This window comes from Molossus molossus, unplaced genomic scaffold (genome assembly GCF_014108415.1).
Source record: "Molossus molossus isolate mMolMol1 unplaced genomic scaffold, mMolMol1.p scaffold_m16_p_3, whole genome shotgun sequence".
Classification (NCBI taxonomy): Eukaryota; Metazoa; Chordata; class Mammalia; order Chiroptera; family Molossidae; genus Molossus; species Molossus molossus.
The window spans coordinates 119,609,573-119,635,645 of record NW_023425366.1 but is presented as its reverse complement, the minus strand read 5'-3'; the positions used below and the strand labels follow the sequence as shown (position 1 = coordinate 119,635,645).

Genomic DNA, 26,073 nt, shown 5'->3' with positions numbered 1-26,073 from the left:
ACGTTATATGCGTGTATGCATGAACAATGGACATGGACAACAAAACTGGGGAGGGAGAGGAGGGATGGGAAGGGGGGAATCAGTGGGGGGAAAAGGAGAAACATCTGTAACAAAAATAAATTAAGAAATAAATAATAAAAAATATATTTACCCTTATGAAATGAAGGGACAACCTATAATATGCTTTAATGTTGAAAAAAGAATATTTTATTTAAAAGTAAATTTAACAAGGTGGTCTTGATTTACCTCTCTACAAAGTATTACTGTGAAATAATGAGACTGGTTTTCATGGGTTAGTGAAGAGATTAATTTCACTGTTTCATACTCTTGAATCACATATTAAAGGAGAAGCTGTCATCTATGAAGCCTCTGAGTTGGAAAGGGTCTTGGGGGTCATCTAGGCCAGCCACCTACCCTGTGCAGGAGACTATTCTCCAGCCCCCAGAAAGGTTCTATCCAGCCTCCACTTTGACAACCTTTGCTTTGGAAATAGCTCCAGAGTCTTCCCAGGAAGTATTTCTCAGGGTGCCACCTCGGACAAGTCAATAGCAGTGCCTTTTGATGAACACTTAAGGCACATGTAGCCTCCATCATATCAAGTGTGGAAAACTTGGGGGATTGTTTGGTAGAAACTTTTAGGAATTTGTTGGTATTTGGGGCCAGGAGCTTAGGAATGCCTGACTCAGACCTGACCACTACAAAGGTTCTTGGGTGGACAAGTCATGCACAAGGAACACTGGTGCCTGAGGCTTGAAGGACGTCCTTTCTGTCCCAGCTCAGGCAGTACCACATAGAAGCTGAGTGGGAACATGTGGTGCTAACCTCCAGGGTCTCCCACCCCTAGGCCCAACTCTAAATCTTAGGACCTCAGTGCACATGACTGTATTCTTGACCCTTACCATCAGTGCCACAGGGACATCCTGTGCATGGGTTTGTATGCTTATACAAGTATACCTGTAGGATACATTACTAGAAGTAGAATTTCTAGGTTGAAGACTATGAGAATATTAAATTTTATTTATCCAACTAATTTGTTTTCTTATACCAAATTAAAACCTCAGCAGTGGTATTTTTCCCACATCCTCATGGACTTAACATTTTTGCCAGTCTGATAGGTAAAAAAAAAAAAAAAAGTACCTTGTTTACATTTGGTATCTGTTTAGGCTACTCTTCCAGACTCTTTCCAATCTTTGTCTTCTTTTCCTTTGTCATTAAATGTCAATCAAATCATTAGGTAAAAGAATTTTAACTTGTAACCAATTTTGAACAAAATCAAGATGTTAGACAATTGTAAGAGAATACAGTTGGACATGAGCCAGGGGCCACTTAACTGTTTGTCAGCTTCTATCTGTGACCATGTTAATGGTGCATCTCCCTTTTTTTTATTGTAGCTCCATCTTCTATGCCAACAGTTCTGTGCCATGCTCCTGAAAAGGATTACATATGCTCGGCGACACTGGATAATGATGCTGTCCATACAGATCCTGGTGCCTCTGGCGATCATTATAGTCAGCCTCAAAGCCATCAACTTCAAAGCAAGCCTGACAAATGTCCCATTGGAGCTGGCACTAAAAATACACGGACAAACTATTGTTCCATTCTTTATTTCTCCGAATTCCAGGCTGGGTCCTCAGCTTTCAAAAAATTTTACAAATATGCTTGTGGCTGAGAAACAGATTCCTCTGGAGATCTCGAGTAAGTACCAGGCCCATGATACTCCCTGAAATCAGACTGAATAGCCTAAAGTCTCAGAAAAAAAGGCTCTTTCAAACCTCAAGTGATAGGAAATGGAGGGTTCCTAGACACCAAGTTGTGTCTTTCTGGGGACTAAAGCATGTCCAAAAATTAAACTGATAAATGTTTTGACATATTTTAATGTGTTGAGAGATTTTCACTTCTATCAAGGGAGTTTGTGGATGACTTGGTGATGAGAAAAAGAGGATATTAACTCTGGGGATGGGGGTACACCAAAAAAAAAAAAATCATCACACACTATTTGGCTCAGCTGTGAATAATTTTTACTTAGTCATAATAATATGAAAACTGACTATTGACTTAACCAAATCTGTGATATAACTCTAGAGGGTGAAGAGGGGAGGGGAAGACCATAGGGGTAGGAATAGTCCTAAGAGATCAAAATCCTTGCTTCCATAAAAGGCTGTCAATAAATAAATGTGTTCTCTAGCAATCTGAAAAAACACCAGCTAAAAGATTGGAAAGTGGTTGCCTTTGGTCAGCAGGCACTGAGGATAGTGAAGAGTAGGCCAGGGTAGTGCCATTTCTCATTATAAGTCTTTTTTTTTTTTTTTTTTATCCTCACCTGAGGACATTCTTCCCTTTTTTGTTCAGGTAGAATGGGAGGGAGAGAGAGAGAGAAACATCGATGTGAAAGGAACACATGGAGTGGCCTCCACCCGCACAACCGACCAGGGCCGGGGACAAGCTGCAACCAATGTACGCGCCCCTAGCGGGAACTGAACCTGGGCCTCTCTGGACCGCAGGCCGATGCTCTAACCGCTGGGCCAAACTGGCCAGGGCATCTCATTATAAGTCTTGTATAATTATTTGAATTTTTAAAATTATATTCATATTTTTTGTTTGTTTTGTTTTTAATCCTCACCTGAGGATATTTTTCCATTTTTGTTCAGATAGAGTGGGAGGGAGAGAGAGGAGAAGAGAGAGAGAAAAAAAACATCGATGTTAGAGGGACACATTGATTGGCTGCCTCCCACATGACCCTAATCAGGGCTGGTGACGAATTGCAACAGAGGTACGTGCCCTTGACTGGAATCAAACCCTTGACTCATTGGTCCACAGGCTGATGCTCCAACTGCTGAGCCAAACCGGCCAGGGCCATATTTTATTTTTATTAAAATAAAAATTTTAAGTAATTATGTTTTATAATAAAGAAATCAAATGCAGCCTGGCTGGTGTTTGATTCCCAGTCAGGGCACATGCCCGGGTTGTGGACTCGATTCCCAGTAGAGGACATAAAGGAGGTGGCTGATCAATGTTTCTCTCTCTCTCCCCCTTCCTCTCTCTCTAAAAAAATCAATAAAAACATATTTTTTTAAAAAAAGAAAGCAAATGCAGAACATGAAATCAAAGGCAAAATGGTACAAAAAAGAAACATAATATACTACTTGTATCATAGTACCCCACCTCTCTAAACCTTGGTTTCTTCATATGCAAATAGAGAAAATAATAAATAAATCACAAGGATTCCATGAGGGAATGCCTATCAAGGGCTTTGCTCAGGTGGCACTCAGTAAGCCGTCAGTCAGTGGAACAATTATCATTATTGTCATTGCTGTGATTGAAGGTTCCTCCCAGCACTAGAGATTCCAGAATGTTAGATGAGTCATATATTTCACATGGCCTTGTGTGCTAGAAATACAGTGATGAACAGTATTATTACCAGCCATTAGTGACCTTCTAGCCAAGAGGTCATATGGATAAGTGATAATAGTTACAATGCAAATTGACAATAATGATGATGATTGAAGTGCTATGGAATCACATAGACGTATCTCAGCCATGGAGGGCCAGAGGAGGCTTCAGAATAAGAGCCTGAGGTATGAATAGAAATTGACCCATAGAACATTCCAAACCTTGAGAAGAGCATTTGTAGGCATGGGAGCATGAGTCCTTAAGCATGGCTAGAACTTAAAGATGGGAAGCTGAATTTGGATAGCAGTTGGGCACTGTAGAATATGTGCAGGAAGTTGGCTTTATCCCAAGGGCAGTGGGATTTGCTTGAACTTGTTCAGTGGGACACAATGTAACCAGATGTGCCCTCTCACGCAGAGACTGAAGGGACTAGGCAGAAGGCAAAGAGCTCTATTAGAGTCACGTAGTCCAAAAGGAAGAAGAAGAGTAGACAGAGCTGAAAGAAATTTAGAAGAGGACTAGACAAGACATTTTTGGGGTTTTTTGTTTGTTTGTTTTTATTGCTTCAGTCAAACTTTATTGAGGTCCCATGGTCATGAGATCCCAGGTCATGGGGTTTGCCCTGTGGGAAAAGGGGATAACTGGAATTGAGAGCAAGGCATGTCAGGAGGAGCCCACTTTCAGATGTGGGTGAGGATTGGTGATGAGATACCCAGGAGGAGCAGGGGTTGGGGTGAGCAACAGCAAGCTCTCCTGGCCTCACTGGGTATGAAGCTTTCAGATAGATGGTCTGCTCTCTTCTAGGTTCAGTGGAGGCATTCCTACTGAAAAAGGCAGAAGAGGAGCCTGAGAACTTTGATCAGAACTACGTAGTGGCAGCTTCCTTTGAAGATATGAATAACCAAACCATAGTGACAGCGCTGTTCAACAACCAGGCATACCATTCCCCTGCTCTGGCACTGGCACTGGTGGACAATGTTCTCTTCAAGCTGCTCTCTGGTGCCAGGGCTTCAGTTACGGTAGTCAACTACCCTCAACCTCTGTCAACCAAGGAGAACTCCGAGAATATTCTATTTGAGTATGTGTGACTTCTCCCCTTCCAGTTAAAGCTTTCCTCCCTTCACCACCTGTTTCTTCCTTTGTCTGTCTGTGATTTTAATTACAAATTGCTATTTTGGAAAGTGGTTGCTGAGAGTAGTTCTACATAAACTGATACTTTTCTCCTCGTATGCTATATTTTACAGGGGCAGTAAAAGACATTTTTTCATTGTCAACTTGCTATTTGGTTTGGCTTTCCTGTCGAGCTCTTTTTCCATCTTTACAGTCAAAGAGAGATCCAGCCAGGCCAAGCACATCCAGTTCATCAGTGGAGTACACAAGGCCACTTTCTGGCTCTCCGCTCTGCTGTGGGACCTCATCTCCTTCCTCGTCCCCACTCTGCTGGTGCTGGTGAGGGATGCATGGTGCTGGGACTCTTCCCCTGCATGTCACAAGGGGCTTGTTTTGGGGAACCTGCAAAGAACTGGAACCAGACCCAAATTTTAGACTGGCAGCTCAGCCCCTGATTGGTGACTCAGTGTGTGAAAGCACCTTCATTGTTGACCCCCAGTAAAAGATAATTCAGGTCCCAACATCATTTGGAGCAGAGGGGCCTGCTCTAGGGTCTCCTCTGTGGCATTCCCAGAGCTGCTGCTTCAGGAGGGGATCCTGCAGGCCAAGGGTATCACTGGAATTGTGGGCAAGACTATGTCAGGTTTCAGATGTAGATGAGGGTTGATGATGAGGTACCCAGGAGGAGCAGGGATTGGGGGAGTCCATTGGCAAGTCCTCCCTGCCCTACCGGGTCTGATGTGAGGCTCTTAGACATTCTGCTCTCTTCTAGGTTCAGTGGAGATATTCCTAGTGTAGTGAAAGAGACAGAAGAGGAGCCTGAGAGCAGTGCCATGGGGATGTGTGTTTATAGTCCAGAAACAGCTCCCTGGGTCATTGAGAGGTGCAAGTATTTGTGCACCTCATCCAAGGGATTGTGTTCAGCAACAAAGGGAACGGCTGCTTATCACATATGACTGAATTGTGCAGCTTGATGGCTCCCTGGTCATTTGTGTAGAATAGATCACATCCTCCTTTGTTTTGCCTGTGTGCTTTGTAAACATCTTTGAGCCCCTGATTTTCAGGGACAGAGCCTCCTGTCTCTGCATTGTTGGGTGAAGGGAGTTGCCTGTGCTGTATTACTAACAACTTATACTAACAACTTATTTTTAACATTGATATTATCAAGTTCTTTCTCTAATGCTTAGGACTGACTGAGTGAATTTTTCAAATTCTCCCCCCACCCCCACCCCGTTTCCTAAGGTGGTGTTTTTGTACTACAAGGAAGAAGCCTTTACACGCCAGGAAAACTTCCCAGCTGTTGTCTTAACATTCATGCTCTATGGCTGGGCTATCATCCCCCTTATCTACCTGATCAGCTTCTGCTTTGACAACGCAAGTAGCGCTTGTGTTAAGCTCATCATAATGCTCACCTTCTTGAGCATTGGACCCTTTATTGTCGTCTCAGTCACAAGTGAAAAAGGTGAGGACCGTCATATCTATACATGACACAGAACTTTGATTCTTCCTCCAACAGTCACAGAAGCTCTGTCTGCCAGAGACCTGTGCCAGGCTGTTCTCAGCAGCTATAGTCTGAAGAGCCCCAAACCGCCATGTCCCAAACATGAGTCTGAAGGAGAATGAATGAACATGGTAGTCATACTCATCCAAGGGATTGTGCTCAACAACAAAAAGGGAACAGCTGCTTACCACATGGGGAAGTGTAGATGAATATCACAACATGGTGTTGAGCAGAAGGCAGCACACCCTGTGACCTGGGTGATAGAAAAGTGGTTGCCTCCGAGTCGAGGGTAAGGGGACTAACTAAATAGAGACCTTAAGGAGCTTTCTGGTACTAACCCCAAAATAAAAGGCCAAAGTGAGAGGCAATAGACATTTATTTAAGATCAAAGAATAACTGTTCAGGAGGCACTGATTCAGGCAGAAGCCCAAATAGTGTTTTATTTAGGAGACAGAGGTAATGAGTATTTAAAGGAAAGGAAAGGAAACAATTACATCAATAGAAGAAAGGTATTACTTTCTTTTTAAATTTTTAAAATTAATTTTAGAGAGCCCTGGCCGGTTTTGCTCAGTGGTTAGAGCATCGGCCTGCAGTCTGGAGAGACCCTGGTTCGGTTCCCACTAAGGGCACGTACCTCGGTTGCAGTTTGTCCCTGGCCCTGGTTGGTTGTGCGGGTGGCAACCACTCGATGTGTCCCTTTCACATCGATGTTTCTCTCTCTCTCCCTCCCACTCTACCTAAACAAAAAATGGAAAAATGTCCTCGGGTGAGGATGATAAAAAAAAATTAATTTTAGAGAGGAAAAGAGAGAAAAACATCAGTCCTGGCCTGTTTGGCTCAGCGGTTAGAGCGTCGGCCTGCAGTCCAGAGAGACCCGGGTTTGGTTCCCGCTAAGGGCACGTACCTTGGTTGCAGTTTGTCCCCAGCCCTGGTTGGGTTGTGTGGGTGGCAGTCACTCCATGTGTCCCTTTCACGTCGATGTTTCCCTCTCTCTTCCTCACTCTCCCTCCTACTCTATCTGAACAAAAAATGGAAAAATGTCCTCGGGTGGGAATTAAAAAAAAAAAGGAAAACATCAATTTGCTGTCTATTCATTTATGCATTCACTTGTTGCCTCTTATATATGCCCTGACCGGGGATTGCATCCATAATCTTGGAGTATTGGGACAACGCTCCAACCAACTGAGCTTCTCAGTCAGGGCTAGAAAGGCATTTCTGTTGGTGCAGATAAGCTAACTTAGTGATGTTAATTCTAAACAATAATTTTAGTTTTTAGTCTTGTAGTCATTAACCTCATAATCATAACATCTGCTTTCTTGTTATCCTTACAAATAGTTCTTTGGGACACAGTGTTGCTTTAGGCCCAGTCCAAAAGTTATTTTGTCCTGTTTTAACATTCCAAAGCTTTGAGGCATAAGACATGCCTCAATAAGGCAGCTCCTCTAGGATAGCAGTTCCAAATCCATTTTAAAGGAGCTCCATTTACTGGTTGTTGTTTTTTTACACTGGAGTGATGGTAATGCTCTGTGTCTTTGTTACCGGACAGGGTCTGGGCCTGGAGCAGGTCTGCTTTGGGCCTGCCAGTAGTAAATGGGTTCTTGACTTTGTGCAGGACAGATTTTACATGACTCCAGGTGATGTTGAGTGTATGTTTATTAAAGCTGGGGACAGTGAAACAAAGGAAGGGCTTAAGGTAGAAGAAGCAACAGGAGAGAGAAAGAAAGAGAAAAGGGGGCCTTGGAAACAGGTTCAGGGGTAAGCTGGATCAAGCCATTGCCCACTGCCCCCTCCCCAGTTGCAAGTCTCGTGGGGTGCCTTAGAGTTAGGGGAAAAAACAAAGATTATAAGGCTTGGGCGTGCTCTAGAGAGGGTGACCCTGGGTAGAGTATATTTATTAAAGCTGAGAGAATGTTTATTAAAGCTCAGGACAGTGGCCCAGCCGGTGTGGCTCAGTGGGTTGAGCGTTGTCCCATGTACTGAGAGGTCCCAGTTCCATTCCCGGTCAGGGCACATGCCCTGGTTGTGGGCTCAATCCCCAGAAAGGGGCGTGTGGGAGGCAGCTGATCATTGTTTCTCACATTGATGTTTCTTTTTTTTTTTTTTTTTTTTATCCTCACCTGAGGACATTTTTTCCATTTTTTTGTTCAGGTAGAGTGGGAGGGAGAGAGAGAGGAAAAGAGAGAGAGAGAGAGAAACATCGATGTGAAAGGGACACATCGAGTGGCTGCCACCCACATGACCAACCAGGGCCGAGGACAAACTGCAACCAAGGTACATGCCCTTAGCGGGAACCGAACCCCGGTCTCTCAGGACCGCAGGCCGATGCTCTAACCGCTGAGCCAAACCAGCCAGGGCCACATTGATGTTTCTTTCTCTCTCTCCTGTCCTCTCTCTCTAAAAAAATAAATAATAATTAAAAAAACATATTTAAAAGCTAGGGACAGTGAAACAGAGGAAGGACTTAGGATAGCAGAAACAACAGGAGAGAGCCTAGGAGGGACTGCTTTGGCTCACTGAGAAATTCAAGTCACAGTGACAGAAGTGAGCTCACTGGGAAGTCAAAGAGAAAAGGGGGACTTGGAGACAGGTTCGGGGGGTAAGCCCAGGATGAGCTGCCACTGCCTTCTGCTCCCCTGGTTGCTAGTCTCATGAGGACCCTTAGAAAAAGAGCAGAGATACAAGGCATGGGCATGCTCTAGCGAGAAGGCACAGTGGCTCCTTTGTCTTAAGGCTTTTTGTCTTTCCTTGGCTGGCTGGAATCCTAGGGAAGGTCTCAGGGGAGGGAGAGTCTTAATAGATTTTTATTAGCTTTTCTTTCAATATGTTGATTCATCAAAATGTGTATATAAAGGGGCCAGGGGTTATTTTCTGGTTAGTTTCATTTTTAAAGAATGTCATCAAGAACATCATTAAAGAGGGACCGGGATGGAGGCCCAATCAATTCAGGAGGGTCTGAAATGTGTAAACCATTTGTTCCTTAGTGTCCTTGGCTGTAAATTGCTCAAATCATTTGGCCTTGTTTAGTAATTTTGTCTCAGTTTCTCTTATTCCACTTGTAAAGGAATTTCCCTAGCTTCTTACTATCTTGCCAGATCTTGATCAAGGTGTTGGTTCCATGGGTATAAATATTTGTCAAAATTCGTCAAATTGTCCACTCATGATCATGCATTTCACTGAAATATATTATTCCTCAGTTTCAAAAAAGGTAATGAGTAAATAAATAAGCCAAATTTGGGAGAATGCTGCTTGGAATTGTGTAATTAGATAAAAGAAACTGAAGAAAGAGCCATCATTCATACCACACACCTCAAAGGGAACATTTTCTTCTTTCTGCTGCCATCTCTCGCTGCTTCAGGGTTGGATAAACATATTTTACCTCTGTGATGCTCTTTTTTGTTTATTTTTATGCTGACCACCTCCTTTAAATTGACTTTTGGGTTTTGTTGTTGTTGAGTTTTTTTGTTTTTTTAATCCTTACCCAAGGCTATTTTTCCATTTATCTTCAGATAGAGTGGGAGGGAGGGTGAGAGAGAAACATCTATGTAAGAGGGACACATTGACTGGTTGCCCCCCACACGACCCCAACCAGGGCCAGGGTGAACTGCAACCAAGGTACGTGCCCTTGATCGGAATCAAACCCTCGGCTCTGATCCACTGAGCAAACCAGCCAGACTATTGTTGAGTTTTTTACTTAAAATATCTTAACAGCTCCCTCTGATTTCCTCCTGGGAGTCATTCTATCTCTTAAAGGGCTTTACATATATGTATTCTTACTTATTTTGAATTTATTTAAGCAGACTATCTCCCAGAGATTTGTGGTGCCCTTTCTAGTTCTCATACATACCACCTGTGGAATTTCAGAGGCGGAATGATTTTCATCTGAAAGAATCAGAAAATTGACAGCATTTTGAATTTGTAGTTGAAATAGAACAAAAAGCATACTGCAGGCAGAGGAAAGGGGGTTGACAAAGGCATGTTCTACAGGGAAAACTAACACAGTGGTTCTCAACTGCAGTGTGCATCTGAGATTCACTGAACAACACTGAAACACATATCCCAGGTGATTCTGACACAGGGAAGCACTGAAAATTGCTAGCCTGATCTCCGGGAAGAACCTAAGGATTTCTCCCTCTCTCCTCACTTCTGTCACCCAACCTCACACCTGAGGGGCAAGCACACCCAGGCCCAGGAAACTTAGGGGCCCTGATGGGGGCAGAGCTTTATGAGAAAATTACTGAGGTAGCAGGCACTTGACTCTGAACATTCTCTCTGGATCCCTCAGCCTTTCTGGGATCCATTTCTTTTCCGATTGCTTCATGCTGTTTTTTCTCTTCCCGCCTATGAGCAGTAACAAGGACCAAGACCCTTCTTCTGCTGAGCAGGAGGCACCTTCTAACTTAAAAACTAGGTGGTAATTGGGTGAGACTTAGAGAAAGGAAGCTGGCACAGACAAGAAGCTCCACCTCCGGTCTGGGGAAAAGTATGGCAATGCCTTTGTGGGCCCCATCCCTACTTCCTGAGAAAGGAAACTGTTAGAGGCGGAACCTTGGCCTCTGTACACATGCCCCACAGATCTCATTAGCATGCTGTCACCATGGCAGTAGACATAGAATCAAGATATGAAAGCTAAATCTAAGCTCTCTTCTTTCTGAGACCCCATTAAAAGGAAAGCAAAGGAAATAAAAATGTATGAATTTGGCCCTGGCCGGTTTGGCTCAGCGGATATAGCGTCAGCCTGCGTATCAAAGAGTTGCGCGTTCGATTCCAATCAAGGGCACATACCTCGATTGTGGTTCATCCCTGGCCCTGGTCAGGTCATAAGGAAGGCAACCAGTCGATGTGGCTCTATCACATCGATGTTTTTCTCGGTCTTTTTTTCTCTCCCTCCTGCTCTATCTGATAATAAGTAGAAAAATATCCTCAGGTGAGGGATAAAGAAAGTATAAATTTGCCCTGGCTTGTTTGGCTCAGGGGTTAGAATGTCAACCCAAGGACCGAAGGGTCTCAGGTTCATTTCCTGGTTGAGGGCACATACCTGGGTTGCAAGTTCGATCCCCAGCCCCAGTTGGAGTCTTGCAGGAGGCAGCCAACCGATGTGTCTCTCTTACATCGATGTTTCTCTCTCTCTTCTTCCCTCCCTCCCTCCCTTCCACTGTATCTGGAAAAATATCCTTGGGTGAGGAATAACTCCCCCAAAAAGTATGAATTTGCAGTAAAGAAGCATCTAAGAGAACCACAGATGCCAGGACTGGTACTGCTGCCAATACTGCCACCATGAATGATCAGCAGCTGGACTGTGCCTTGGACTTAATGAGGTGCCTGTCCCCATAATAAGTCAAGAAAAACCTCAGCATCCTGATTGATCTGGTCCCCAGTTCATGTGCAGATCTGTCTTCCGTTGACCAACCACTGAAAATTGCCACACAGAAGGTGGTGGGAAAGGATTACCTTTTGTGTGACTACAACAGAGACAGGGGCTCCTATAGGCCACCATGATGTAACAAGTATGACCCTCCCTTGGAAGATGGGGCCATGCCTTCTGCTCAGCTGAAAAAGCCGGAGGTGGAAGCCAGCAATTCCTTTGACTAGTATGGAGACCTGTATTTTGAAAGTATCATCTCATCTGTCTACCTCTGGGATCTGGATCATGGCTTTGCTGAAGTGATTCTTACAAAGAAGGCTACACTGATCAGAGAAGATCAAAGGCTGCTGGGATTCCACCCACATGGTGGGAGTGCAAGAGAAATCCAGTGGCCACACTGCCCATTACAAGCTGACCTCCACAGTGACACTATGGCTGCAAACCAACAAATCCGGCTCTGGCACCATGAAGAGACAGATTTACCAGACAGATGGAGAAAGAAGAAACTGTGAGCGACTGCTTGCCACACACAGCCAATATCGGGCACTTAATAGAGGACATGGAAAAAAATTCAGAAGAATGATGACTGATATCAACTTGGGAAAAACAAAGGACATCGTTAATGGACTAAGGTCTGTGCTGACTTTTGCAGACAAATCAAAACAAGAAGCTCTTAAGAACAACCTGGTGGAGGCTTTGAAGAGAAAGCAGCACTGTTAAAACCTCTGCTTCAGCCTGGCTGGTGTGGCTCAGTGGACTGAGTGTAGTCCTTAGTGTAGTCCTGGACTGATAGGTCCTGGTTTGATTCCCAGTCAGGACACATGCCAGGGTTGCAGGTTCCATCCCCAGTAGGGAACATGCAGGAAGCAGCCAATTGGTGTCCATGTTTCTATCTCTCTCACCCTTCCTCTATTAAAAATCAATTTTAACGCCCTGGCCGGTTTGGCTCAGCGGTTAGAGCATCGGCCTGCGGTCTGGAGAGACCCGGGTTCGGTTCCCACTAAGGGCACGTACCTCGGTTGCAGTTTGTCCCCGGCCCTGGTTGGTCGAGCGGGTGGCAGCCACTCGATGTGTTCCTTTCGCATCGATGTTTCTCTCTCTCTCTGTTCCTCTCTCTCCCTCCCACTCTACCTGAACAAAAAATGGAAAAATGTCCTCGGGTGAGGATAAAAAAAAAAAAATCAATTTTAAAATATTTAAATAAATTAAACCTCTGCTTCAGAAGCAAATAGGACATGCCATGCACTCTTAGATTCCTTTCTTAGAAACTTGTCTTATGCTTCTTTCCCTTGTCCCTTAATTTCCCAACAGGTCACACAATAACTTGAGTCACCGACCTGAATCATTTAATGTTTCCATAGAGATCATGTGTATTTTGTTTGCCCAGCGCCCTGTACCCCCACCCATGTATAGGCATAAAATAACACTGTCTGCCTCTCTTCCTTCCCACCTTTTTGTTACATTGGTGTAAAAAAATGTAAAACAAAAACATTTTGTGAAATAATTGTGGTGTGTGAGATAGAAGAAGAACTAGAAATCTGATTCCACGTGTGTTTGGGAGTTGCTTGGGGGTGGAGTTGGGGGGGGCAGAGGACAGCTCTGAGAGAAAGGAGAGGTGGCCTCAGCATTGTACTGCACTGACTGGCCCTGTCCCACAGAAACCACATTGTGGAGTCGACAGGGTGGGACCTTCAGACCATTCTCTTCTGACCAGGTGCTTTTCTGTCTATTTTTATGGAAGGCAAAAGGAGTTTTTTTGTTTTATTTTTTTTGTAAAACTTAAAAAAAGTTACATCTTATACTTGAGCTTCCATACTTTAAAGGAAAAAAAAAGAACAAAATAAATAAATAAAAAGAAACGAGCACAGTTTTAAAAAAAGAAGCATCTAAAATGCATTTAGAGCCCTGGCCAGTTTGGCTCAGCGGTTAGAGCGTCAGCCTGCGGTCCGGAGAGACCTGGGTTCGGTTCCCGCTAAGGGCACATACTTCGGTTGCAGTTTGTCCCCGGCCCTGGTTGGTCGTGCGGGTGGCAGCCACTCGATGTGTCCCTTCACGTCGATGTTTCTCTCTCTCTCCCTTCCTCTCTCTCCCTCCCACTCTATCTGTACAAAAAATGGAAAAAATATCCTCGGGTGAGGATTAAAAAAAAAAATAAATAAAAAAAAAAATAAAATGCATTTAGAGGGGGAAATGGCTGAGCAAGGACCTAATTTAGCACCACAGAATCCTGGAGAGGCTTGGGATCCATAGGCTTGGGATCTCAGAGAAAGGAAGTGAAGGTGGGACTGAAAACAGTCTGTGCATCTCCACTTTCCCTGTTCCCACTTCCCCACCCAGAAGCATAGAACAGAAGACAGTTACAAGGGCAGTCAGAGATCCCTCCTCTTGGTGCAGTGAACCTTTTCCCAAAAGATACCGATACATTCTCATTGGTCTCCTGCCTAGTGGCTTTAAAATGTAGCTCCCCGACCCCTACCCCTACACAAAGCTAGCAGTTAACCTCCTGGAGCCTCATTTGTTTCTGTGAATGGACAGTCAAAACTCTCCATGGGCCCTGGCCGGTTTGGCTCAGCAGTTAGAGCATTGGCCTACGGTCCGGAGAGACCTGGGTTCGGTTCCCACCAAGGGCACAAACCTTGGTTGCAGTTTGTCCCCGGCCCTGGTTGGGTCGTGTGGGTGGCAACTACTCGATGTGTCCCTTTCACATCGATGTTTCTCTCTCTCTCCCTCCCTCCCACTCTATCTGAACAAAATATTTAAAAATGTCCTCGGTTGAGGATAACAAAAAAGTAAAATAAAAAAAACAAAAAACAAAAAACTCTCCATGGCCTGGCCGGTGTGGCTCAGTGGTCAAGCGTCAACCCATGCACAAAGAGGTCACCAATTCAATTCCCAGTCAGGGCACATGCCCAGGTTGTGGGCCAAATCCCCAGTGGGGGTATGTAGGAGGCAGCCGATTGATGTTCTCTCTAATTGATATTTCTTTCTCTCTCTACCTCTCCCTTCCTCTCTCTCTAAAATCAATAAAGAAAAACAAATGTTTAAGAACATTCAAAAAAAAGAAGAATCTCCAAACATTTGACAATAGCAGTGACAGAAAACACAGAGACAAAGCCAACCAACCAAAATAAAACACAGGAGTAAGAAAATACAGAAAACAAACAAAAAAAGATCTTAGAAAAGATTAACTCTATTAAACAACAGAATTCTATGAAGAAAAACTTTGAGAACAAGAAAGAGAGAATTGCCAAAATAAAATTTAGCAGAAGGGATGGAAAACAAAGTCAGTTCCCAGAAAGCCGAACACAATGATACAAGAAATAGAGAAGGTGAGAGAAAAGGCAGGTGGCATGACAGTAAAGCCCAGGAGATACTACTATATTCAATTGATAAGCATTCCGGAAAGAGAAAACAGAGGAGGAGGAGGTGGAAAATGGCGGTGGAGTGAATGGAAGCTACACAGACCATTTCCCAGGACCAAACTGGAAATACAACTAAGATAAAGACAAAGCATCAGGAAAAACCAACTGAAAAGCAGCTGGAGAGAACCCATACAACCAGGGACAGAAAGAGGACACCAAATTGAGCCTGGTAGGAACTGTGGAGGCATGTGAGGGTGGGCTAGGAGCCCACAGACAGCAGTGGAGAGCAGTATTAGCTGAGTGCACTTCCCGCTGAGAAAGCGGGGGTTTTAAAAAGTACCAAATCAGCTATAGCCACTCACCTTGGGCTCCAGCAGAGGGAGAAAAGACTGGACTGGAACCCTATGGAGAGAGTCCAGGGCTCCTGGCTCAGGAGAGACCTGGACAGGAAGACACTGGGTTTTGTGCTGAATCACTTCCTCCTAGGACAGTAGCCACTTTACTCAAAGAGCCCCTTCCCAGAACCCCAGGGAGAAACAACGGTTCCTCCTCAGGAATTCAACACCATCAGGCCAGGCCAGAGAAATGCAAATTGAGGCTCATTAACATCGAGTCTGATAGCAAGCGAATGCCCCACCTGCTGGAAATCATCTTACATCTGAGGAACTTTTCATTCAGCTGAGGGCTACAAATCGAGGCTTATCAAGTAACTGAGACTAATAGCCTCCAGGCAAAAAGCAGAAGGTAACTGAACCTTTCCTTGGCTTGCAAATCTAGACCATGGTGTTTAAAGGGAGTCCTCCTACACTCATCCAAAGCCAGTAGAGGGAGCCACCATCAGCAGAACACCAACACCCACAGGGAAAATTTGGCAGGCTCCAAAACCTACTGAGAAAATGGTGAAACAAAGAAACAAAGCCAAAATAAAAGAACAAGATAATTCTAGAGGAGAAGAAATAAATGACATAGAATTAAGCAAGATATCAGAGGGAGAGTTCAGAGTCATAATGATGAGGAAGCTCAACAGCATGAGTAAAGATATAGAAACACTGAAAACCAACCAACTGGAAATAAAGAATGACATAGCAGAAATAAAGAACACATTGGATGGAATAACCAGCAGAGTAGAGGAAGGTGAGGGTAGAGATCAGTGAATTGGAAGACAGCATAGAAAAAAATTACCCAGTCAGAAAATAAAAAAATAAAAAAAAAATTGAAAAACAGGAAGACAGCCTAAGAGAACTGAGGAACAACTGGAAACATAACACTATCTGCATCATAGGAGTGCCAGAAAAAGAAGAAAATGAGCAAGGGTTAAAGAATATATTTTAAGAAATAGTGACAGAAAACTTTCCTAGCTTGGTGAAGGAAAAAGGCATACAAGTTCAAGAAGTACAGAGAGCCCCAAGTAAGAAGAACACAAAGAGGCCCACACCAAGACACATAATAATTAAAATGTCAAAAATTAAAGACAAAGAGAGAATCCTAAAGGCAGCAAGAGATAAGCAACAGGTTACCTGCAAAGAAACCCCCATAAGGCTATCAGCTGACTTCTCAACAGAAACACTACAGACCAGAAGGGAGTGGCGTAAAAAAATCAAGGTCATGAAAAACAAGGATCTGAATCCAAGACTACTCTATCCAGCAAGGCTATCATTCAAAACAGAAGCTCAAATAAAGAGCTTCCCAGACAAAAAAAAAAAAAAAAAAAAAAGGCTAAGGGAATACATTAGTACCAAAGCAGCACTCCAAGAAATGTTAAAAGGACAGCTGTAATAAGCAGAAGAAATAAGGAGAGAAACATAACCACACTAAACAAAAATGGCAATAAATAAGTACATATCAATAAATAAGTACATAATCTTAAATGTAAATGGATTAAACACTCCTATCAAAAGACACAGAGTAGCCGAATAGATATGAAAGCATGACCCATATATATGTTGTTTACAAGAGACCCACTTCACAACGAAAGACTCACATAGGTTGAAAGTGAAGGGATGGAAAAAAATTTTTCCAAGCAACCGGAAAGGAAAAAAAAAAGCTGGGGCAGCAATAGTCATATCCGATCAAATAGAATTCAAAATGAAGGCCATAACTAGAGACAAAGAAGTCCACTACATAATATTGAATGGATCTCTTCAACAGGAGGTTATAACTTTGGTAAACATATATGCACCCAACATAGGAGCACCAAAATACATTTAAAAACTTCTGGAGGCCCAGCCGGTATGGCTAAGTGGTTGAGCATCAACCCATGTACCAAGATGATGCCAGTTCAATGCTGGGTTAGGCACATTCCTAGGTTGTGGGCCAAATCCTCAGTGGGGGGCATGCAGGAGGTGGCAAATCAATGTTCTCTTTCACTGATGTTTCTATATCTCTCTCCCTCTCCCTCTCTCTTTAGAATCAATAAAAAAAATTTATTTTTAAAAATCACAAAAACTTATGGAGGACTTTAAAAGAGAAATCAACAGCAGTACAATCATATCAAGGGACTTCAACATCCTGCTGACATCACTGGATAGATCCTCTAGACAAAAAATTAACAAGAAAACAGAGACTGTAAATAATGCACTAGATCAAACGGATTTAATAGATATCTACAGAGAATTACACACCAAAACTGCAGAATTCACATTCTTCTCAAGTGTACATGGAACATTCTCAAAGATAGACCACGTGTTAGGACACAAACTACGTGTCTACAAGTTTAAGAAGATTGAAATCATATCAAGCATCTTTTCAGATCACAATGGCATGAAACTAGAAATCAATTACAACAAAAACATTCAAATACATGGAGGCTAAATAGCATGCTATTAAACAACAAATTGGTTACCAAGGAGATCAAGGAAGAAATTAGAAATTTGAAACTTCCTTGAAATCAATGAAAATGAACACACAACAACTCAAAATCTATGGGACACAGCGAAAGCTGTCCTCAGAGGGAAGTTTGTAGCACTACAGACCTACCTGTAGAAAAAAGAAGAATTTCTAATTGACTTTTTAACCATACAACTTAAAGAACTAGAAAGTAAACAAACAGAAAAACCCAGAGCAAACAGAAGGACAGAAATAGTAAAGGTCAGAGCAGAAATAAACGACACAGAAAGTAAAAAAGCAATTCAAAAGATCAATGAAACAAAGAGATGTTTCTTTGAAAAGATAAACAAGATTGATAGACCCTTGGCCAGAATCACAAAGAAACAAAAACAGAGGACCCAAATAAACAAAATCAGAAACAAAAGAGGGGAAGTAACAACTGACACCACAGAAATACAAAAAATCATTAAAAAATACTACGGACAACTATATGCCAACAAATTGGACAATCTAGGCAAAATGGACACATTTCTAGAAACACACAGTCTCCCAAAACTGAACCAGGAAGAGATAGAAAACTTCAACTGAGGAAATTGAAGATATAATCAAGAGACTCCCAGCAAACAAAGACCAAGTCCCCGAAAGCTTTACAGGGGAGTTTTACCAAACATTCAAAGAAGATCTAACACCCATTCTCCTCAAACTATTCCAAAAAAAATCCAAGAAGACGGAAGAATTCCAAACTCATTTTATGATGCCAGCATAATTCTAATTCCAAAACCAGATAAAGACACTACAAATAAAACTACAGGCCAATATCCCTGATGAACACAGATGCCAAAATCCTTAACAAAATATTAGCAAATAGGATCCAGCAATACATTAAAAAAAAGTATTCACCATGACCAAGTAGGATTAATCCCAGGGATGCAAAGCTGGCACAATATCTGCAAATCAATAAATGTGATACACCACATAAACAAAATGAAAGATAAAAACCATATGATCATATCAATAGACACTGAAAAAGCATTCAACAAAATCCAGCACCATTTCTGATCAAAAAGTTCAGCAATGTGGGAATAGAGGAGTCATATCTCGACATAATAAAGGCCATATATGAAAAACCTACCGCCAACATCATACTCAATGGGCAAAAACTAAAATAATTTCTCTTAAGAACAGGAACAAGACAAGGATGCCCACTTTCACCACAGTTATTTAACATAGTACTTGAAGTCTTAGTCACAGCAATTAGATAAGAGAAAAAATAAAAAAGATTCAAGTTGGCCCTGGCCGGTTTGGCATCGGCCTGCGGTCCTGAGAGACCCGGGTTCAGTTCCCGCTAAGGGCGCGTACTTCGGTTGCAGTTTGTCCCCGGCCCTGGTTGGTTGTGCGGGTGGCAGCCACTCGATGTGTCCCTTCGCGTCGATGTTTCTCTCTCTCTCTCTCTCGTCATCTCTCTCCCTCCCACTCTGTCTGAACAAAAAAAAAAAAGGAAAAATGTCCTCAGGTGAGGATAAAAAAAAAAAAAAGATTCAAGTTGGAAAGAAGGAAGTGAAACTGTCATTATTCGCAGATGATATGATATTGTACATAGAAAATCTGAAAGACTCCATATGAAATCTACTAGAGCTGCCTTGTCGGTGTGGCTCAGTGGTTGAGCATCGACCCATACACCAAGAGGTTGCTGGTTCGATTTCCTGTCAGGGCGCATGCCCAGGTTGTGGGTCCAGTCCCCATTGGGGGGCATGTGGGAGGCGGCTGGTTGATGTTTTCTCTCATTGATGTTTCTATCTCTCTCTTCTTTCTCTCCCTTTCCCTTCCTTTCTCTCTGGGATCAATACAATAAAAAAAAATGTCAACTAGAGCTAATAAATAAATTTGGCAAAGTAGCAGGACATGAAATTAACATCAAGAAATCAACAGCATTTTAATGCACCAATAATGAACTCACAGAAAGAGAAACTAAAAAAAAAAAAAAATCTCATTTACCATTGTGGCAAAAAAATTAAGATATCTAGGAATAAATGTAACCAAAAAAGTAAAGGACCTCTCCGCAGAACACTACAGGACATTGAAAAAAAGAAATAGAGAAAGACATAAAAAAGTGGAAGCATATACCTTGTCCATGGATTGGAAGAATTAACATTATTAAAATGTTCATACTACCCAAAGCAATCTATAGATTCAATGCAATTCCCATTAAAATACCAACGGCATATTTCATGGAACTAGAACAACTACTTGAAAAGTTTATATGGAACCAAAAAGACCCCAAATAGTAACAACAATCTTGAAAAAGAAGAACAAAGTAGGAGGGATCACAATACCGCATATCAGGTTATACTACAAAGCCACTGTAATCAAAACTGCCTGATACTGGCACAAGAACAGGCTGATAGACCAGTGGAACAGAACAGAGAACCCAGAAATGGACCCAAGACGACATGCTCAATTACTATTTGACAAAGGTGGCAAGAGTATGCAGTGGAGTAAAAACAGCCTCTTCAATAAATGGTGTTGGGAACATTGGACAGCTACATGCAAAAAAAATGAAGCTAGACCACCAACTTACACCATGCACAAGAATAAATTCAAAATGGAAAAAAGACTTAAATGTAACTCATGAATCCATAAAAACCCTAGAAAAATATGTAAGCAACAAAATTTCAGACATCACACGCAGCAGAATTTTCACTGACACAACATCTAAGGCAAAAGAAACAAAGGAAAAAATTAATACATGGGACTACATCAAACTAAAAAGCTTTGGCACAGCAAAAGAAACAAGACTCAAAATGGAAATGGAACCCACTATATGAGACAGCATAATTGCCAACAATACATCAGATAAGGAGTTAATTTCCAAAATATATAAAGTACTCATACAACTCAACAAAAGAAAGACAAAGAATTTAATTTAAAAATGGGCAGAGAACCTAAATAGACACCTCTCCAAACAGGACATACAAATGGCCAAGAGATATACAAAAAAACGTTCAAGGTCACTAATCATCAGAGAGATGCAAATTAAAATGAGTATGAGGTATCACCTCACACCTGCCAGAATGGCTACCATCAACAAATCATCAAACAAAAAGTGCTGGCAAGGGTGTGGAGAAAAAGGGACTCTAGTACACTGCTTGTGCAAATGCAGACTGGTGCAGCCACTATGAAAAACAATACAGTGTTTCCTCAAAATATTAAAAATTGAGCTTCCATTTGATCCAGTGATTCCCGCTTCTATGAATATATCCTAAGAAACCTGAAACACCAATCAGAAAGAATATATGTACCCCTATGTTCATAGCAGCACTATTTATAATTGCTAAGATCTGGAAACAGCCCAAGTGTCCATCAATAGATGAGTGGATTAAAAAAAAGCTTTGGTACATATACACAATGGAATACTATACAGATGACGATATGGAGGGACCTGGAGAGTATTATGCTAAGTGAAATAAGCCAATCAGAAAAAGATAAATATCACATGATCTCACTTATTAATGGAATATAATGAACAAAATGAGCTGATGAACAAAATAGACCAAGAGACATAGTAGCAGGGTACAGACTGACAAACCTCAGAAGAGGGGGACAGGGAGAGGGAAGAGACAAACCAAAGAACTTATATGAATGTATGCATAACCAATGGACATAGACAACAATGCTGGGGGTGGGGGCAGGATCAGGAGGAGGGTGTCAATAGGGTGAAAAGGAGAAACATCTGTAACAAAAATAAACTAAAAAAAGAAAAGAGAAAAAACAGAGGAAATGGAGTTGAGAAAATTACCAAAGAAATAAAACAAGATTTCCCAGAATTGAGAATAACAAACCTCAAGATTGAAGGGATCCATCAATGTACAATACTGAATGCAAAAAAGACCCACACCAGCCCTGGCTGGTTTGGCTCAGTGGTTGGAGCATTGGCCCTCAGACCAAAAAATCGAGAATTTGATTCCCTGTCAAGGGCACATACCTGGGTTTCATGTTTGCTCCCCAGCCTCTATCAGGGTTGTGTGGGTTGTGTCTCTCTCACATCAATGTTTCTCTCTCTTTCTCTCTCTCCCTTACTCTCTATAAACACACACGCACACACACACCTCACACCATTAAACCCAACCAGAGCCCTGATGAAATAAGTCTTGCTCTGTGTGGTGGGCCCCTACACAGTTGATCCTCCAAGGTAGTTAGAGGCCAGTGGTCAGTGGGCACAGTCAGTCCTTGCAGCTGATCAGTCTGAGTAAATCCCTCCCATTGATGTGCCAAGAGCAATCAAGATTCAATTACAGCAGAAGGGTATACAGTCCACACTAGGGGTGTACCTCAAGGGCCCAGCTGGGGTGATCAGTAAGGCTGTGGCACTAGACCCTACAGGACACCTACTACAATAGGCCACCCTACGAAGCCTAAGATACATAGCAACTCTACATAATACATAGAAACAATCACAGGGAAGCAGCCAAAATGAGGAGACAAAGAAACATGTCCCAAATGAAAGAAAAGAACAAAACTCCAGGAAAAGAACTAAACAAAATGGAGATAAACAATCAATCAGATACAGAGTTCAGAAAACAGGTTATAAGGTTGCTCAAGGAACTTGGTGAGACACTCAAGGAACTTTGTGAGACCTTCAAAGAACTTAAGGAGACCTCCAAGAAACTTAGTGAGAACATCAACAACATAAAAACAGATCAGTCAGAAATGAAGGATGCACTAACTGAAATAAATAACAATTTACAGGGAATTAATAGTAGAGTGGGTAAAGCCAAGAAGCAAACCATCAATTTGGGATATAAGGAAGCAAAAAACACCCAATCAGAAGAGTAAAAAGAAAAAAGAATCCAAAAAAATGAGGATAGTGTAAGAAGCCTCTGGGACAACTTCAACCATGCCAACATTTGCATCATAGGGGTGCCAGAAGAAGAGAGAGAACAAGAAATTGAAAACCTATTTGAAACAATGATGACAGAAAACTTCCCTAACTTGGTGAAGAAAAAAGACATACAAGTCCAGGAATCACAGAGAGTCCCAAACAAGATGAACCCAAAGAGGACCACCCAAGACACATCATCATCAAAATGCCAAAGGTTCAAGACAAAGAGAGAATCTTAAAAGCAGCAAGAGAAAAGCAGTTCGTTATCTACAAAGGAGCGCCCATAAGACTGTTAGCTGATTTCTTAAAAGAAACTTTGCATGCCAGAAAGAAGTGGCAAGAGATATTCAAGGTGATGAAAAGCAATGACCTACAACCAGGATTACTCTATCCTGAAAAGCTATCATTTAGAATCGATGGACATATCAAGAGTTTCCCAGGAAAGAAAAAGCTAAAGGAGTTAATCACCACCAAACCAGTATTATATGAAATGTTGAAGGGTCTTCTTGAAGGAGAACAAAAATATGAACAATAAAATGGCAATTAATACACATCTATCAACAATTGAATCTACAAACAAAATGAGCAAGCAGAACAGAAACAGACTCATAGATACTGAGAATTTTTTGTTGTTTGCCAGATGAGTAGAGGCTGAGAGGATGGGTTAAAAAGATGAAGGAATTAAGAAGTACAAATTGGTTGTTATACTGATGAACCTCAAAGGGAAGAGGGGAGGGAGGGCAGGAAGAGATAAACCTAAGAACTTCTATGCATATATCTATAAGCAATGGACATCAATAATAATGTGCGGAAGGCAGGAGGGGGCCGGGATTGGGGAGGAGGGGTCAATGGGGGGGGGGAGGAATATCTGTAATACATTCAACAATAAAGATGAGTTAAAAATAATAAAAATTTTTAAAAATAGTCAAATTCATAAATAAATAAACCCAGATACTTCCTAGAAGATGAGTTCTATACTTAATTTGTTAAGCAAGTGCAAAGGTAGAATAAAGATCATTTCAGATGGATAAACAGAAAATTTACCCATCACATCACTTATTTGGAAAGCTAATCAGCAAAGTGTAGGAGTAAAACAAGAAGGAAGACACAAGATGCAAAAAGGGTGAACCCCAACACAGGAGTGTGGCAAAGAAAAGACACCTTCATGTGGAGGGCTAGATATTGATGATTGTGACCTGTCTTCAGTCTTAAAGCAACTGTGGAATAGGATCCAGTGAGAAAGAAGAAAGGGAAATACGCAGGGAGCAATGAATATCTTCCTGCATTAGATATATTGTTTGGAACACTTTCTCTGAATCAGGTTAGGGGGAGCTGGGAGAGAATGGGTTGTCCACTCTCAGATTTTCACCACTCCTCTCTTAGGGGTTTAGAGGTCACTGAGCAGGAGTGGATTTGGGAAAAATCCATGACTGACTTAATTCCTAGGCTGGGTTCATAAGCCTTGTTTAGTGGTTGTCTTTCTCTCTACCTCACATAGGAGCTGCCACTACTGATATTCTGATAGTTTTCCCTTTTCCCCTCTACCTCAGCTTCCAAGCTAGATTTCCAAATTTAGAATTATAAAGAGGGAAAATTAGGAGAGTATACCCCACTGTGCCTTCTTCCCTGTGTTGTATCTGGCAACTTTGCGGCTATCCTACCGAGGTACCACCTCCTCAGATATACCTCAATATCTGGTCACCAGAGCCACAACCCTCAGGCCTTGGGGCCAGGATCTCAGGGAGGATGTGGAGCACCATGACTTCTGAGTTCTGCCCCAAATTGTGCTTCATGACCCATGAGTGGACCCTGGTTCTGTTGCAGTTTCTGAGTCCTGGCCCAGAAATACTAGTTAGGACACCTCATATCCAAGTTCGACTCATCATATACCACAGTGGCTTTCACTGACAGGAATTTCACAGATTGGTACCCAAAAGCTGTACTGCTCTACATCCAAGTCCTAAGAGTAGGTTCATTTTTTTTTTTTTTTTTTTATCCTCACCTGAGGACATTTTCCCATATTTTGTTCAGGTAGAGTGGGAGGGGGAGAGAGGAAGTGAGAGAGAAACATCGATGTGAAAGGGACACATCGAGTGGCTGCCACCCGCACGACCAACCAGGGCCGGGGACAAACTGCAACCGAGGTACATGCCCTTAGCGGGAACCGAACCCGGGTCTCTCAGGACCGCAGGCTGACTCTCTAACCGCTGAGCCAAACTGGCCAGGGCAGTAGGTTCATTTTTTATCATTGGTTCAGCCTCTCCCCTTGGGATCTGTAGGTCCTATGTCCATAGGCTCTCTCCCTGGAACTACCCATTTGTTTATAGTTGGTTGTATAAATTGCCATGAAGTCTGAAATTAAAGCTTCAATCCCTTTGTTTCTCCTTTTTGTCAGTGAATATTTAAAAAATAGCACTTAGCAGCACATAAAGTTATTACAGAGTCAGGGAGAACCAGATTTCTGGTCTGGGGCCTGTATGACAGTACAGTGGTAGATATAGTGATAGACATAAATAATAGATCCTTTATGTAGGAAAAACAGGCACAGTGGGTTTCCAGAAATACTAGGAATGTACCCTTCTCTTTCTGCAAGTAGAATTAATATTTTCTATTCCCCTCACAGATCTAGGCTACACAAGCATCTCAGAGTCCTTGGATAACACATTTCTACTGTTTCCAGGCTACTGCCTGGCGATGGCCTTCGCCAACTTATATTTTAACTTTGAACTACAAAAGTTTTGCAGTGTCAAGAACCTGAACGAGATTGAGTGCAATCAAGTTGGTGAGTATTGCAAATATATAATTTGTTAATTACATTTTTATTGAGATATAATGCACATAAAATTCACACTTTAAAGTATGCAATTCAGTGGTATATTTATAAGTTTGTATAACCATTACCACTATCTAATTCCAGCACATTTTTATTGCCCCAAAAAGAAGCACTGTGTAAAAAATATATATATATAACACATTTATATATAGTATATATATAATGTATATATATATATATGTGTGTATATATATACTATAAAGTTTCCCATTTTAACCATTTTTGTTGTTGTTAATCCTCCCCCAAGGATATTTTCTCCATTGATTTTAGAAAGTGCAAGGGAAGGAGGCAGGAGAGAGAGAGAGAGAGAAACATTGATGTAAGAGAAACACATTGATTGGTTGCCTCCCACATGTGACCCAACCAGGGCAAGGATCGAACCTGCCACCCAGGTACATGTCCTTGACTGGGAATCAAACCCGTGACCTTTTGGTGCATGGGCTAATGCTCTAACCACCATGCCATGCCGGCCAGAGCCCATTCTAACCATTTTTATTTTTTCCTCACCTGAGGACATTTTTTGTTCAGGTAGAGTGGGAGGGAGAGAGAGGAAGAGAGAGAGAGAGAGAAACATCGATATGAAAGGGACACATCGAGTGGCTGCCACCCACACGACCAACCAGGGCCGGGGACAAACTGCAACCAAGGTACATGCCCTTAGCGGGAACCAAACCCGGGTCTCTCGGGACTGCAGGCTGATACTCTAACCGCTGAGCCAAACCGGCCAGGGCCATTCTAACCATTTTTATGTGTATAGTTCAATAGTATTAACAACATTCACATTATTGTTCAATCATCACCACTATCCAT

General features: G+C 42.2%; 1 protein-coding gene and 1 pseudogene across 1 annotated transcript in view; both read left to right on the top strand.

Annotated features, from left to right (window-relative positions):
• LOC118642245 (ATP-binding cassette sub-family A member 17-like) overlaps positions 1–26,073 on the top strand; it is a gene marked incomplete at its 3' end in the record, with an annotated part of 168,845 nt that overhangs the window by 107,630 nt on the left and 35,142 nt on the right. Inside the window, exons 18-22 of the mRNA XM_036279905.1 lie at positions 1,392–1,695; positions 4,195–4,468; positions 4,635–4,839; positions 5,743–5,962; positions 25,054–25,212. Coding sequence (XP_036135798.1) covers positions 1,392–1,695; positions 4,195–4,468; positions 4,635–4,839; positions 5,743–5,962; positions 25,054–25,212 — 1,162 coding nt within the window. The remainder of the gene's footprint in view (positions 1–1,391; positions 1,696–4,194; positions 4,469–4,634; positions 4,840–5,742; positions 5,963–25,053; positions 25,213–26,073) is intronic.
• LOC118642246 lies at positions 11,276–12,083 on the top strand (annotated as a pseudogene).